The sequence below is a fragment of the Alexandromys fortis genome, unplaced genomic scaffold, assembly GCF_014885135.2.
Source record: "Alexandromys fortis isolate MF-2015 unplaced genomic scaffold, M_Fortis_MF-2015_v1.1 scaffold_25, whole genome shotgun sequence".
NCBI classification, from domain to species: Eukaryota; Metazoa; Chordata; class Mammalia; order Rodentia; family Cricetidae; genus Alexandromys; species Alexandromys fortis.
In genome coordinates this window covers 12,352,843-12,370,554 of record NW_026067904.1, presented here as the reverse complement: position 1 = coordinate 12,370,554, position 17,712 = coordinate 12,352,843, and the positions used below count along the sequence as shown (strand labels likewise).

At 36.6% G+C, this 17,712-nt stretch overlaps 1 protein-coding gene across 1 annotated transcript in view; it reads right to left on the bottom strand.

The window, feature by feature from the left end:
* The window catches only part of Nol4 (nucleolar protein 4), a 351,023-nt gene that overhangs the window by 130,588 nt on the left and 202,723 nt on the right, over positions 1 to 17,712 (bottom strand). The window contains exon 6 of the mRNA XM_050135051.1: positions 3,149 to 3,432. Within this exon, the coding sequence (XP_049991008.1) occupies positions 3,149 to 3,432 (284 nt within the window). The remainder of the gene's footprint in view (positions 1 to 3,148; positions 3,433 to 17,712) is intronic.

Sequence of the window (17,712 nt, the reverse complement as noted above, 5' to 3'; positions counted from 1 at the left end):
GGGACCTACTAAAGCTGAGAAGCTTCTGTAAAGCAAAGGACACTGTCACTAAGACAAAAAGGCAACCTACTGACTGGGAGAAGATCTTCACCAACCCCGCAACAGACAAAGGTCTGATCTCCAAAATATATAGAGAACTCAAGAAACTAGACTTTAAAATGCTAATTAACCCAATTAAAAAATGGGGCACTGAACGGAACAGAGAATTCTCAAAAGAAGAAGTTCAAATGGCCAAAAGACACCTAAGGTCATGCTCAACCTCATTAGCAATCAGGGAAATGCAAATCAAAACAACTTTGAGATATCATCTTACACCTGTCAGAATGGCCAAAATTAGAAAAATAACAATTAAATACCTACCCTTCGGCATTTCTAGAGTTCTATATTTCCCTCCATTTGAATTCTGGATTTGTTTTCAGTTCCAACAACTAATAACTTCTAGCCTGGTATAAACACTAGGCTTGTGATTTATGACCCTTTCTTCTCTATAGAGTTGATTCCCTCAGATTTCTTCATGGGTCTGATTTTCCACAATAATTGTCATTTCTTCTCAGTCCTGAATTTTAATGTTATTAACTCGCCCCTTAAACTGTGGCTGTGAGCAAAGAAAACAAATACCACCTGAATTCATTGGGTGCAATATATCTTGTCTTTAGATTGGTTAATGTGATTTCTCTCTGGTCTACTGAGTGAATTTGCATAATAATAAGCAATCAGTTAAAAAGTATCCTCCAATTCAGGGCTGCTTTCCAAGCATCTCTATGCACTCTTCTAGCCTTTAAATGCTTTTAAATCATTTTCTGTTTGTTATTACTCTCAATAAAACTGTGAAATAGGCCAGTGTTAAACTCATTAATCTAAGCTTCTCAGTGATTCTACATTATTAAACTTTTAGATTTCAACAAACAGAGAAATTGGTGGTTGTGTAATTACCTAAGGTTTCACTGAAATGATAGAAAGTTCCATGAAAATCTATAAGATAATGCTGATGGAACAAAGTGTGAACCAAAATTCTTTTGATAGTTTTAGGGTAAAATAATGCTGACCAGAGACCAGAAACCCTACAATATTCCACATGTGGACTCTACTCCAGAAAAAAAAAAAATACAGACAAAATCTAGCACTTGCAAATGGTATATATACTTACATGAATTCCACATACACACATGTTCAGCATTTATACACACATGAACAACACATATACATGCACACCACACACACACAGCCCACACACTAAAAACAGAAGAAAAAAACTAACAAGCTCACATTTTTTTTACTATGTTTTACATTTCCATTGCTTTTTGATTCCTATGTCCATTATTTTTCTTATAACTTGCTGCAATAGCTCTGTAACCAGGCTTCTGCCCCCCCTTCCTTCAGTTCCCAACTTACTACCTAGAACTTACCACTACAATGTTGCCAAAATAATAAACTTCATAACAACCAAGTTAGAGGCAACTTTATCATACTTAACTGTAGTGAATATAACCCAAAGTCTTAAAATGCCCTAAAGCCTTGATTAAGGGACTTTAGCCATTCTAAATTCCCTGAAATCTCTAAGCCAAGAATACAAGTCCTGGCACGTTTAGAACATGAAGGACACACAAATCTCAAAGATCAAAACTCCAGAGATGCATTAAGTGACATGCATTAAAATTTAACAAATTTATTTCTGATTATGTTGGAAAAAGCAGTGAAAGCTCTGTCACTGTTTATCCTTTCTGTGATTTCTTTACTACAGAAGTAAAGCTACATTTAAGATTAATGTTAAATTAGGAAAACTTTAACTTTATGAAGATGGTTGTGGTCCTAAAATAGTTACTAAGATTAAAGTAAGGTCCTAAATTTGAATGAGTTTATGAATTGAATGAGTTAAGAGCCCCAAAATCTTAAAATTCAGTATTATCACGATGACAAGTAAACTTCTCTATTTGTATTCATATAAATGTTTTATGGTTACCTAGGCTTTTTAAAGAGAAGATACTATAGAATGAAGAAAAATGTACCTTTCTATTCTATGTTTGCAATGCTTCAAATGTCAGTAAGTAGAAAAACACTTGCAATGTACGATCTATCTTTGAACCACCACAGAATGTATTGATGCATTTACCAGAGCAAATGGTAGTAGTCTCCCTTAGAAGAGCTTAAGTGTCTTAAAATGTCAAGTGACTCACTGAAAGAGGATAACACAACACACCCTCAGGCAAGGAGGAGACTTAAATAGAGCCAATTTCAAAAGCATAGAGCTTTTGCAAATGACAGAATTAATACAGGTTGAGACACTTTTTTTATAGGATCTCTGCTAAATGCTAGGTCTACAACTAGATGTTGAAGGCCTGCATGAATCTAGGACATCAAAATGAAGAATGTAATACAATTCTCAGTTCTGTCTAAAGTTCCGCACCTTTGGAAATGACAGTTTTTTGACAGCCTCTGTTGACAGCTCGCTATCCCCTCTGCAGTACAACTTTATGAGCTGGATTAAGATGCTAACAAGATGACTGTCATCTATAGAAAAAACTGGTTCTTTAAAATGAGCACAGCAGAACTTCTCGTGTGGATGCTTTCAAAGATTAAAATGTTTTAAGAAATAAACTAAGCATAGAGATGTTGCAATTTAGTTTAATGTAAACTATCTAGAATTTAGATAATATGTCTGAATGGAGGTTTTGGATCCATTACAGCTTTCTGTACATATTTAATCTACAAATTCCAACTTGGCCACTGACATTTTACAGTTCTCGGCATCCCTAAAGCAAATTAGTGACGAGGCCCCAGGTCTCCAAAGCAAACTGGAGAATTGAATTGAAACTTTCTGCCTATTTGTCTATCCAATCTAGAGAAATGAGAAAGTGATGCCTTTGTTGTTCACAATTGTGACTGAGACTAAACATTTCACACTTGTACATGGCAAGTTCCCAGGGACTGATCCACAAGTAAATCACAGAAATGAAATACATTAAGTCAAATAATTTATCAAATAACACCCACAGCATCACGACATGTTCCGCTTGACTCTATTGCCCCAGCATAATGTTTTGTGAAAACACATGATGCATGATTAAGAGTTTATCAGTAATTTACGTGTGCTTCCTCTTGATATTCATGACCATGTAAAAACCATCCCGCAATCGTAATGGAATCTTACCTTGCTTCCGTTTTCTCTTGCTTCCCGTTCCATCTTGAGGTCGGAGATTAGAAGGTTCTTGTACTTGTTTTTCCCATTACTGCCTTGGTCATCTATCCTGTATTCTGAAGTCAGCTGTGCAGAGAGGGGACTGTCACTCAAGTTCAGTGGCTGGTCTTCTTGTTCCAGCCCAGTTTTTCCATCACTGCTGGAGTCCCCAGTCTCCCTGCCATGAGCCCCTCCTGAAGCCACTGAGCTGTGCCCCAGAGTCTCATTGCCATTAAAGCTTTCTGCAGCAGAGTCATCTGTTGAGAAGAGAGATGCATGGTTTAAGGAATATGCTCGATCATCTCCAACTAGCGTTGACTAAGTTCTGATAAATGTGTAGCAATATGCCTCTGATTTTATTCAGAAATGTAATTTAACTAAGTAGTAACCTTGTTTTGAAGCAGCAATTATTTTTTAATCCAATGAACACACTAAAACACAAACATGATGTCAAATAAAAGAGAAGACAGTTCAATATCAAAAGTAATCTGAAAGAAAAGTCAATTTAACAAAAAGAATGAGATAATGACCAATTATTTTGCAAAAGTATTTGACTCCTGCATTAAGAATATTCAGACTTGAAGGCAATTCACTAATAAATGGCAGATCCTATCCAAGTATGGACATATTGCTATATGTTTCCTAGGTGTTGAGTATTACATAAAATACATTAAAAACACTCATAATCTTTGTCCCAGAATGTATACTTTAGGGACTTTTAAGTGTAGATGGTTTAATCTTTGTGTGTAGCTCTGTGAAGTTAAAAATATATGTGTACCAATATTAATCTGAATAGCAAAATTAAGAAATGACAAAGAGTTTTAAAAAGTGCGTTAATAAGAGAAATAGAATATTATATACTTATCATATTTCATTTTAATATTTAGGGAAATGTGGCTCATGAGGTAGTGATAGGAAAAGCTAGATGGGTAGCTGATTTTTGTTTCAATGTATAAAAGGAAAATACATAGATAAAATTTATTTAAAATATTTTCATTGCATTTTTCTTATCCAAATTTATCATAGACTATGAAGGGTAATGGTGAACAGATATGAGAATCTATTTCTTTAAAAGGTTATGAATGGATCTTAACTATAGTAATATAAGTGAGTAAGAGGAATAAAATGCACTGTGATTTTGCACACTTCTGGATATTATGAAATCTGCATTGTTTGTAGGGTGTAAGTTAATGTTTTTAATCAATTCCATTAATGGAAAAACACACTGAACCTCTAAAAACAAGTCTGTTTATTTATTTATCCACAGACCTTTTTTAGGCCTATGACTCTGTATCCAATATGTAAATAAATACTTGGTCTATTGAGATCTGCTTTCGGTGATTCACAAATAATTAAAGGGACAGAAAAGTTATCGTAAAACAAATACATTCAGCTGCTAATCAGGGCAATAAATCAAGTCTTCTGGGACTGTGGTGGTAGAAATTGAACTCCTAAAATAAAAAAAAAACAGCTGCCAGGTGAACATGTTGGGAATCTTCCTCGGAGGGGACTCAGCACAAGCCAAGTCATGGACAGAAGATTATTTAGAGCAAAGGACATGTAAGAGGTCACGGTAAGCACCAAACACAGCCTGGGAAAAGAAGGAAGAGAGTAATAGAATAGGAAGTGACATGCTGTTGGAGGGCTGGGCCCTCATTCAGAGCCAATGTTAGCACGTTAGGTCTGTTTGACAGGGAGATGACAGGACAACAGAAAACCTATTTTTCCCGATGTTGTTGTTTTGAGTTCTGAGATGGTTTCTTTTTACCTAATATACACCTGACTATAAAATTCTATTTTACAGACATTACTTAGACTTTTATGAGGACAGTGGTATGAAAAGGATAAAAAGAAAATATAGAGGTGATCAGTTAAAGTTGGCATCTCTGAAGACTGAGATGGGTAGGGAGAGAAATAAGAACAGTGAGAAGCAGAAATAGGACAGCCAGGGATCCAGGGTGAACACCAGGGGTCCAGAATGAACACCAGGTGTCCAGGATGAACATCAGGATTCAAGGTGAACACCAGGGGTCCAGGATGAACACCCAGGGTCCAGGATGAATACCAGGATTCAGGGTGAACACCAGGGGTCCAGGATGAACACCAGGGTTGATGATGAACACCAGGTGTCCAGGATGGACACATGGGTTCCAGGATGAACACCAGGATTCAGGATGAACACCAGAGGACCAAGATGGAAGGGAAATTAAAGGAAACTAATGAATTTAAATAAAATTACTTGAACAATAATTATAAACAGTAAATTAGTTAAAACATATTTAAATGAAAAATCATATTACATTTCACACTTTATATTTCTAATAAAAGCATATTTATGGACAGAGATGATATACTCAAGAAAGTTTAAAAAAACTGTACCAAATAGCATAATGGTGGTTTCTATAGCTAATTACTTGTTAAAGAAAAACCAACTTTTTAACCATGAAATGTGTTTTGTTTTTAAACACAGAATTAAAGGGAATGATCTATTAAAAAATTGAAAAATGTGCTTTTATTCTAATTGAAGCATTTATGCTAATACACATGGGTTATATAATTTTTGTTATTTCATTCAAACAGAATCTGGAGGAGAGCACTCATAAACACGTTCTCACTTTTGTTCACTTGCATCCTCTAAAAATATATCAAACATTCCCTGTAAGAAATTTTTCTAATATTGAATAAATAACGTAAATATATATCACATTTTAAGCCAAATCCATACTAATATAAACCAAATTAAATTTCTAGTACAGTTAAAAATTAAACCTACTATGTTGTTTTCTTTAATCTGAGATCATGTTATATAAACATATACATAGATAAACTTATTTATATATTAGGTTGGATGATAATTACCATTTGTGAAAATCCTTTGCAACTAACATCTAATTATAATTTCATATAAAATATAAGTAATGTGAGAAATATTTTTAGACAGAGTAGTTCACTCCAGGTGTTACCAAGGTAACTAAACTCAATTGCCTTACATGTTTGATTCCTAAATAAATCAAGGTTTTTCACAGAACAAATCAGTAAACTATGTTTATTTGTATAAGATATGCTTAAATATCTTGTAATTTAAATGGTTAAAGGTAACATTTCATGATAAAGTTTTTAAAAAATCAAATTTAAAACAAATTTTAGAGGTTTTCATTTACATAAATCAATCTATTTCACTGAATAAACATTAAATAGTGGTCAATTTTTATTGTCTTCCCTCATTCAACTACATCTTATATCCTGTGGTTTGCCCTAACCAGCTCACAGCAATTCACTGCTCTTGAGGCTTCGTCTGACTTCTGATCAAGTGGGGTTGGTTTCATTTGTCTTGGTTGCTGATGTCAGTAACAGAATGCTACACTGAGAGAAGACTGTTTTGATTTGTAGTGTCTAAGGGGAGGGCCTTCAGGTTCTCGAAACAAGGCTGGTGGGGTCTTCTCTCAAGGATTCAACCTAGGTACCACACCTCTGTATGAAGTCTGAAGAAAACACAGCACTTGGCGCTTGGTTGAACAGTGATGCCCAGTGTACGTAGCAACAGGTGAGAATGTGGAATGTGGTGATGCAATAGTGTGGGTTCCACAGACATGGGGAAGGCGGGGATGCTTGGATTTAATGTATACTTACACGTATTTTGGAGTGGATTTAATGTTGTGGATGCTTATGTGCCCCTTAGCTTTGCTCTAGTTCAAATAGAAAGGTTGCAATACCAAGTGGAAGGCTATTCATCTTATTCTTTCCCGTTTAGTCCACATTCCAACCATCAGGCAGTAAGACTCTAGAGACATTATGGTTACTTTAAGCACTCCCATCAATGTCATTTTAATGACAACCAACTTAAATGTCTGGCTTTCTCCCTATGAACTTTGTGTGTGTGTGACTGTGTGTATTTGACTATGTATTCTTGAGTCGGTATTTATCCGTGCTCTCTCACTCTGTGTGTGTGAACACTCCTGAGCATCTGTCTTTTACTCACTCTCCATTGCCCTTGACCATGGCCCTTAGACCAGCTACCTTGAAAAGAAAACAGAAAAAGTGCATCCTTATTTAAAATTCCACACTTGGAAGTGATGGAGGAGGGTCATTTGTCTATCGGTTGCTTTCATTGCTTAATTAATAAACTGCTTGGCCTTTGATAGGCCAGCCCTTAGGTGGGTGGAGTAGACAGAACAGAATGCTGGGAAGAAGGGAAGTGAGCCAGACACTATAGCTCTCCTCTCCAAGATGGATGCAGGTTAAGATCCTTCCTGGTAAGCCAAGACCTCGTGGTACTACACAGATTATTAGAAATGGGTTAATCAAAATGTGAGAATTAGCCAGTAAGAGGCTAGAGCTAATGGGCCAATCAGTGTTTAAAAGAATACAGTTTCCGTGTAATTATTTCGGGTAAAGCTAGCCGGGTGGTGGGACGCAGCTCACTGTTCCTTACTACATGGAAGCTTACTCTGAAATTCACAGTTGGATGCTTACAGCTCTAATCAGCCTTTACTTTTATTGCTTTTGTTTTAACCCTAATTTCTTCACTTGTGATAAGCTATTCTTTAACGGATTTTTTTTTTCATATATTTTAGTATACAACAAACTTCAAATCCAAAATATAAATGTAGATAATCTTATTCCTAAAGAGTACTTTAAACAAATAAAAATGATATTTCAAAGTTCTTTCAAAATCTATCTGCAAAGTGAGATCAGGTGCAAATACCCTTAATATAAGTTGATGCCTTCTGTAATCTCAGTGCTCTGCAAAATTTAGACCCATGGGCATTCCTGATGGGACCAGATCTCACCTCTCACTCAGAATTGTCCTTGCTCTAGAATGAGAGGCAGGTGATTCTCACTTTCATCTTTTATTACCTTACACACAAGCATTTAAAACCCAACTCCTCACACCCTGCTCGCCCATGACAGAAAACATAGCTATTAAAATGTTACAAGCAGTACCTGACCAGCTAAGGCAGGAGGAACATGGATTTGAAACCTGGCTATCAAATAAAATCTTGTTCCAAATAGATGAGTAAATAAACTAAAAAAAAAAAAAAAAACCTAAAAACCATTCCATTTTGTTTGCATTACACAGTGTTCTTTGGATTATATACTACTTGACAATATAACCTTGAATGTGTACAGAAAAATGAAGCCAAGTCTTGAAGTCAAAGTACTCACACCAAGGACATATTTCCTGTGGTAAATAAACACATATATGGCAAACACTGGAAAGGTACAGAACACTGGTTTTAAATCATAAAATTGATTTTACTGAGGGTGAGAAAATAATGCCTTCAGTTTTTTACTAAACTAATATTGAAGAAAGTGGCCTTGTTGCTTTTGTTTGGTAGCCTTTAGTTCACTCTAAATATCAGAAATATTAATAATATCTATCAATGAAAGGTAATTTTGATTATTTACTTTGAAGTAAGTGTTCTACCAGGGGCTAGAGAAGTGGCTCACTTGGTATGAACACTTGTTTCTCTTCAGAAAACCCAGAACCCACATAGTGGCTCATAAATTTCTGTAACTCCAATTCCAGGGGAGCTAAGATCCTCTTCTGGCTTCTGTGGGCACTGTGTGCACAGTGTTTACCCAAATGCAGGAAAATACTCACACACATAAAATAAAACTAAAATAAACTTCTCATAGGAATTAAGCACATAAAAGTGGTGAGCATTATAACAGGATGGGAAAGAGAAACCAGTAAATGAAAAATAAATAAATAAACTTCTACTTCAAAGTAATTTCTATCCATAATCACATGGATAAGATACTCTATTGGGCATGGTAAATCAAAGATAGATCACAAAAAACCTTAAATCTTAGACTAAAGTATCTTAGGCTAAACTTTGATGTTAGGCTAAACTATCAAGTCAAGAGCAAAGCAGTATCTGGTACCTGAGAGTCTCTTATGATCAATATAGTGGTGAAATTAATGTTAAGGCATCTCTAGATGAAAGACAATCACAAGTATCCATGGAAGTGACAGTCATGACTATTTAGGTAAAATTTAAGTCAGGTAACACAAGGTCAGTGGCCTCAAGGTTTCTGCAAATGCTTGGTATAAGAGGGAGAGTTTGAAGAGTAAAAGATTTGTGCATATTCATAATACTATTGGTGGAAGTTTATGCAATTTAGGACAGCTCATTAGAAGCCTCAGAAGCATGCAAAGAACTAGGAAGAGTTCCCTCATGATACAAGAGGGGTGTGGACTTCAAAGAACTATAGGTACTTTGCTATGGATTCTTCTTTCCTTGATGATTATAAGTCTCCCAAAAAAGGAACTTGGAGAAACTCATGGATGACATCAGTCTAGCCTCAGGAGATGCCATTTATTTCCCTGCGCTCTCTAAGCAAGTATCAAATGACCAATGACAAAGATACCTCCTGATTCTAAGTTGATTCAGTACTGTACAAAAACAAAAATATAATAATTTTTAGTGTGAACTGTGAAATAATATTTGAAGTTTACCTGTTATCTTGTTTAGTATTTTACAGAAGTGAGAGGTGAAAAATGATGTATTTGCATACATTTTAATTTCTTCAATATGACTTGATTAAATGTCTGTCTCACATACGTATGCACACACACATGCACACATGTTTGTGCACACACACATACCATATTATGACACTTTTGTATGCATAGACTCTAGGACCTGACACTAAATTTGTCTCAAATTTTATCTAAATCATCAGTACTATTGTTGATTTTTAAGCCCCTTTCCTTAGAAGGATTTGGCACACATCAGTGGGATTTGATTTACTTCCTTTTCTTTGCAAGGCTTTCCTTTCCTTGATTTTCAAAGCATGTATTAATAATCAACTAGAGTTTATATGTTCATAAACTAAGCATTTTGTTTGTTTTTTCCCTTTCTCTATTTTCATGTGTGTGTGTGTGTAAGGTGCACTGTGTGTGTATGTGTGCATATGTATGTGGTATATATATATGTGTGTGTGTGTGTGTGTGTGTGTGTGTGTGTGTGTGCATGTTTTAGCCTGTGTTTATGTGGAGGCCCAGAGTTGTTGTCCTGGTGTGCTTCTATCTTACTTACAGAGGCAGGGTGCTCAGTCAAACCCAGGGAGTCTCTATGATAAGCTTGCTCTGAGAATCCTTTTTCTCCAGCTTTATTACCAGCATTTATGCATACTCTGGGGATTTGAACTCATGTCCACATGCTTGCATGGCAATCACATTAGTGGCTGAGTCATTTTAACAGACCCTAGGCATTTTACATATCTTTGTATTCCTATGTGAAACGTAGTCTAACAGTTTGGTGTGCCAGCTTGGGGCAAGAATTTCCACATAAAGTCTAAGAAAGCTTTAAAAATTAAAAAAAAAAGGCTTCTAGACCAACAAAAATGGAAGCCAAGCACAGCTTCTTGGTAACAACATTTTTTTCAAATAGGCTCTGTTTGCAAGGGAGGTGCAGTAAAAACTGTGTGGCTTATTTAAAAAACAGCAGCTTCCTAGTTCGCCAGCACAAACAGCTCTGACTCTTTCAGGAGGTCTGGCTACAGAGCATATAAATGGGGTTTGTGTGCAACATGTTACAAACTACTTAATGGTGTGACATAGACTCCCTGTATTCCTGGAAATGGAACAGAGGTGGTGAACATGACTCCACCATGTTGGACTGGGCAGAGTCAAAAGGCAAAGCACCCTTAGTCTAGTCATGCTTCTTAACATTTAAAAAAGCAGTCCTGCTTAGAAAAGGATTATAGATACACAAGAACGACAAATTCAGATGAAAAGACCTCTAAATGGGTCACAGTGTGTTTAAATAATGTACGTAGGCTTAGGAGAGAAAAGAAAAAGAATATAGACAGTTATAAAAAGAAGTAAACAGTGTTTTTAAAAGGTAAAGTCTTTAAATAGACAGAGCACAGTCATAGATTAAATGATAAGGAAAAATAAGACATGTAAAGATGGAATATACACAGAGAGTCTGTATTATGTATACTATTGCGTTTTCTTTGAATTTTTGACTGCAGAGAGACATTTGATTCTGGGGACTGCTAAGCTAAACCAATAAAGGTATCTTGACTTCCAAATTTGGATCTAAGGATTTGATGCTTTGGAAAAAAGATGTTTGTTTGTTTGTTTTGACAGAGGGTGAGAACCCATAGATTTCTTCCATACTAATGTGGGTTGATTGACCAAGACCCCCCAAAAAGGTCACTGTGAACATTCTCAAAATATTACTTTGCCCCAAAAAAGCAGGACACAGTTTGGAGAGAACTATGCCCAAATTCCCAAATATTGTTTATAAATGTTTGTTTACATTTAAAGGGGGATGTGATACAGAGATCAATACTTTGCATTGGTATGGAATTTGGTCTATTGATACAAATTTTAGGTCAATTTTGTTATATGTATATTTCTGCTCCTGATTAAGATATTATGTTTGTGCAGATCATTATAAATGTAATGTATAATTAAGAGATACAGGTTAATAGTCATCTACTATAGTCAAGCTTGTAGTTATGTTAGTTAGGTTTTCTAGATATATAGAGATATATTTCAGTTAGATAGGTATCTTCAAATCTTTCAGAGACCTTCGGAATATGGCATTAAAATGTTTTAAGAACTTACACTTTTATGACATTGGGAGACATCTGCTCCTGGCAACACTAATAACTTCAAGAGGAAGATGGGCATTGAAGAGACTCCTTATGGAGTTTGCTAGCCATTTGGGCAAGAAACTGTTCTTGCTTGGACTGCTTGATGTTATGCTGTATAAACTGAAAATGCAGGTCCTACAGAGAAGTGACTGCTGAACTTCCCTAAAGATGAGACGATCTTCAGGATTCTTGCTTCATGAAAGAGTCTGCTAGACATTCTGTAGGACACAGAAGACAGTGACTGACAAACTACCAATATAGGCAGAACTGTCTTTGAAATTTTCTGCTTCATGGAAAAGTCTGCCAGATACTATGGGCCTGTAGGCTGAAGATGGATGCTCCAAGGTTAGAGAAGAACTTAGGATTACTTTCCAGGCAGCGAGATATCTCTGTCAATTCTAGAGATTTGGAAGTTGCTTACAATTAACTTCCTATTAACTTATGTAATATTGTATCCTTCTGGAGTCTTTGATGGAATTGAAGAATAGATAGTTATAGTTAATGTTTTCCTTAGTTATAATAGAAGATAAAGTAAATATATAACTATTTTGTTATATGTAATTTTACTATGTTAAAGTTAAAACCTTCCTTTTATTTAAACAGAAAAGGGGAAATGGTGTGGGAAGTTCTGTCTATGTTTTGTTTTTATTTGTTAATGAATAAAGAACCTGCTTTCAGCCAATGGGTAAACAGAATAGAGCTAGGTGGTAAAACTAAACTGAATTCTGGGAGAAAGAAGGCAGAGTCAAGGAGAAGCCATGTAGCCATGTAGCCTCCACCATGAACAGACGTCAAAATTTGCCGGTAGGTAGGCTACTACTTCATGGTGATGCACAGATTAATGCAGATGGGTTAGATTAGGATATAAGAGCAAGCTAGAAATATGCTTAAGTGATATGGCCAAGCAGTGATTTAAAACATATAGTTTCTGTATAATTATTTTGGGAGTCTGGATGGCCAGTAAATGAACAAGTGCCCTCTATCAACACTAACTTTTGACACAAAACTAACATCACAGATACAGATAAAGATTCAAAATCAGATATAGTTAAAAAAACTTAACATCATAGATAAGAGAAAACAAGTATGGATGGTATTCATATACTTAAGAAGCTATTTGCTACCATGACTAAAATCTAAGAAAATGTAGACTGTGCAATATTTAGCTTTATACAGGTGTGCATATATCAGTGTTAACATGCATATATGTCATATACACAAAGACCAGAACAGATTAAGAGGTGTGTCCTCAGACAACACCTGAAGCATCCCTGTTCTGCTTTTAAGAAGGGAAAGTGTTATCAAGACAGTTCTTGTTAGCAAAGAGAAGACTTCACTCTGAGACATACACTCAGCAAGTCTCTGAATAGCTCAACCTCTGAATGAAGAAATTGAATTATGGCATGGACAGTTAAGTTTGTTTATCACTAGTACAATTTATAGTTTGGAGCCAGAGGTAAAGTCTTGGGTTGCAAACTTTTTCTGGATATTTTTGATTACTGTCAAGTATTTCATTCTTATTCCTAGGTATCACCTTCACTGGTATATTAAATTAGTCTATAAGCATATCAATTAGACAATCAATTGCATATTTCCATTGTTAAGGAGCTAAAGAAAAATAAAACATCATCTCACTTCAGAACAACAGGTCTTCTCTGTACAATACTAGATACAAAAACTGGAAATAACTTATATGTACTTCACTGGAGAAAATAGGAAGCTGCCGGTAGCTTATGTGAAGTATTCATTTTAAGTATCTTTGGATATATGAGATTGTCTATTGATGTGTGATGGTGCCATGTGTGGGCTAGCAGTCAAATGTTAGGTATATAAATGACCCATAGGGAGAGTTGTAGAGAGTTCTTTCCCTCCTAATTGACAACTGCAGGCTTTTGTAGGCATCTGTTCTTCCCACGTTGACAAATGGGAGCTGTGAAATGAAGGATAAGTGTCTTAGGAGCGAGGTCTTTTCTAGCCCTACAGAGGATAGAAACTGTTACCACTGAACTTTCTTTTTTTATAAAGAAAATATTTATTTATTTATTTATTATGTATACAATATTCTGTCTGTGTGTATGCCTGGAGAGAACCAGACCTCATTACAGATGGTTGTGAGCCACCATGTGGTTGCTGGGAATTGAACTCAGGACCTTTGGAAGAGCAGGCATTGCACTTTACCTCTGAGCCATCTCCCCAGCCCACCACTGAACTTTCATTGTTTCTCTAGTTATTGTCTTTATATGCTAGTATGTGATCATTTTTTCCCATGGGTTCCTTCAAATATTCTGCAATAGATTTTCCAATAGATAATCAACTTTTGTGGTTCTTTTGTTTAATCTGATGAAACAGTTGTTCTTTTAACCCTCCCCCCAAAGCAACCTTAAAGGTTATATTACAAGAGTGGAATATTTCTTTGGCTTTTGAGAAAGTCGATTGTCTCAGTTAGCTACAGATGTCACCTTGACACAGGTCAGCGATATCTGAGGGTGTCTCGATTGAGAAAATGCTTCCATCAGATTGTCTGTGGACATGTTAGTGGTATATTTTCTTGATTGTTAATTGATATAAGAAGGTCTAGTTTACTATGGGAAGTGCCACCCCTATCCATGGAGTCCTAAGAAAGCTAGCTGAACAGATGCAAGAAAACGAGGAGCCAGGGACCAGCATTCCTTCCTGGTCTCTGCTTCAGTTACTCGCCGAGTTTGTGCTCTGACTGCCCTTAATGATGGACTGTAATTTGGAGACATAAGGCAAAATAAACATTTTCCTCACCAAATTGTTTTAGTCACATTCTTTATCGCATTAACAGAAATCAAATTAGGATACCCAGAAATAGAGTGACACCATGAAGCTGATGGAATGGATGCAAAACATCCTCCCCATGAACACAATGACTCAGGAAAAAAAAAAAAACATAAATTCACTAAAAATCTAGCATTCTCTTGAGGATGACCACAGACAACCCAGTCAAAGCTGGTAAGAATGTCTAAGACAACAGAACAGATAAATGGCGTAGATGTTGAAGGCACTCGCAGCTACATAACAGAATACAGTCAAAACACGAGGGGCATTACAGCTGAGGAGACCACATATTCAGAGGCCATGAAGGGGATATAATTGAGGAGCATATTTAAAGTGTTTGATATGTTTCTTTTTACATGCAAGGAGTATAAAAATACAAAGCATAGAAAGTATAAAGATTTAGTTTGTATACACTGCTGGAAAAGTGTTCAGGTTAACATCAAAATGTTGAGTAAGTGCCTCTGTCTCAGAAGCATTCAAGGGTAACTATTGGGAAGAAAGCTCTTTGATCTATTTTAACCCATTTTGACTGGTACAAGGCAGATGAACAATAACTCTTTATAGCCATAAACCCATCACAGAGGCTCACACCTCACTGTTAGTGTCGATATGAGAAATAGGCTATGATGCTTTCCATAACTGAACACATTTCTAAACTAGTTTTCATATGAATTAGAAACTGTGATAGTGAGAAATTAAGAGTCCTCCTATCCACTGTGCCTCACAATAATTTCCAGAACCTGCAGATATCATCAAATATTATTCCTTTGATCATGCTGTGTTACGTGGTACAGCTGATCTCAGATAGAGGAATTATCAGATTGGACATGATTAATCAATCATGCCAGCCCTTAGAATCACAGAGGTAATCCAGGAATGCAGATGCCCAGCACTCAAAAGGCTGAGAGAGGGAGATTAGGAGTTTGAAGCCATCATAGTCCACAAAAGGAGACCATGGTTAAAATATGAAACAAACAAAAATCAGATACACTACCATAGAGTTTTTATCTGATTAGTACAATAAATAATACCACCTGAAACACAAATGCTTTGTCCACTGCTGTCCTGAGAATCCAGAGGACAGAAACTAGCAGTAGCGGGGCAACCTAAGGCATTGGAAGACATCCCGCTGACAGCCAGCAAGGAAACAGGAGTCTCAGTCCCACATCAGAGGAATTAAAGTCTGCCAGACTCTTTCCCAGCTCTCCTCACTGCAGCTTAACCAACCTAGGACCTTGATTTCCACTAGTGGTGCAGATCCAGTGCAGCCTGCCTGCACCCCTTAGCAACAGAACCAGGGGAGGTGGCATTGCTTCAAGCTGTCATGTCTGTGACAAATTTCAAGCAGTAAATTAACATGAGTATACGAGCACATTTACAAGTATTTTTGATTATATGTTAGGATGAATATTAACAGAATTTATATATGGTAAAGGGTAGACAGGGATTAACACCCTCAAAGTTTAGTTCCTGAAGAAATTCCAGGGACAACTTTTTGAAATACATTTAGGCACTAATCATTTCTAACCCAACAAAAATCAGAACACCAGGTATTGGTTCAGTTTATCTCAGATAGGATCAGAGTTTCCTTGTGTGATGTGTGTATATGTCATATATGCGTGTTAGCATTCATGTACGCACACCTGTAGAAGCACATATGAAGGTCAGAGTAGGATGTTGGGGATACTATTTCAACTGTACTTCCCCTTACTGCATGATACTCACCAACTTGGAGTCTTGCTGTTTTAGATAGGCTGGCTGGACAGTGAGTTCTAGGGACCTGTCTGACCTCACACCCTAATGCTGGGGTTACAGGTACATGCAACCTTGTTTGAATTTCTAATTTGAGTCCTCACGCTTTCAGGACAAACCATGTTATCCACTAGGCCGACTCTTCAGCCATAGAAACATTTCATATGCAAGATTTTAAGTGCCAAATGAGAGCAATTAATAACATTTATAACTAACAACTGGCTGGTTGCATGTGCAATCACAGGGAGTAACTGTGAATAGCGTAGAATTAAATAGGATGGACGACCCAGCAAGCTATGCTCAGAAAGATTGAACCTGAAGACAGTTTAATCCCATCAATTTACCTCTGGGAATATCTCAGAAGAAATGGCCAACATCAATGTTCTCTTTACTTATCAAAACTAAGAAGGAAAATGACACCTAGCTGCGGCGGACTTACTTTGTAAAAAGAAAAAAAGATAACGTGGAAAAATATTTCTCAAAAAGAGTAATGTAAACGTGAGAAGGCAAAGACCTCACATCAGTGACATCATCCTTAACACCAGGAAGGAGAGTCAAGCGTGCAGGTTGAGAAGCAGATGTGTACTGTCCCAGGTTCCCTGTGCTGAGACACTAGTGACTTTGCTCACATGGTGAGGGGAACTATCACTCTGATGCAAATTATCTAATCTTCTAAGTCTGTCTTCTGAGGTCCCCAGGTTCCACTGAACTCCTCTCTGCTAATTCTAAGCCATCTTATGTGCACAGAGACTTCCTGCAAGTCATTTCACAGAGGAATATATTGATGGATATAGATCAATGGATTATTCTGTGCTGCAATTCCACCCTGGAAAAATAGTACTTCTATCATGCACCTGTAATGTAAACCTTTCGTCTCTATTCGTAGAATCAAAGACTTGTTTTTCTTGGGAATTTCTGCTATGGGAAAGGAGGTAGAGAAGTGTGCTGAATTTCAGGAGTGTGTGCAGAGAGAGACATCCTTGGCTGATGGCGGACCTGTTAAAGTGCCAGGCTTTTAGAGGAAATGGAAGGTGAGGGTTTCAAATACACACCCATTAGGCTTTCTGTTAAGTCCTCCTAGCTTGACCTGAGTAATTCTCCCCTTTAAATGGGTTGTGTCAGGACTACACATTGAGGACACTGGGACTTTCTTCTCCAGTGTTTGAGAAAGTTGGACCTCACTGTTTTTCTTTTCTTCTTCTTTTTTTTTTAAAGACCAACAAATAAATCCTAAAATAAGTTCCCTGAAAAGCACTCATGCATTCCTTCCTCTTCTATACTGGTCACTGGCTAGAGTTTAACACATCATTCTGTCTTTATACTTTGAAAATGACATTTCCTAGGTTCCATTGACTAGTGAATGATAG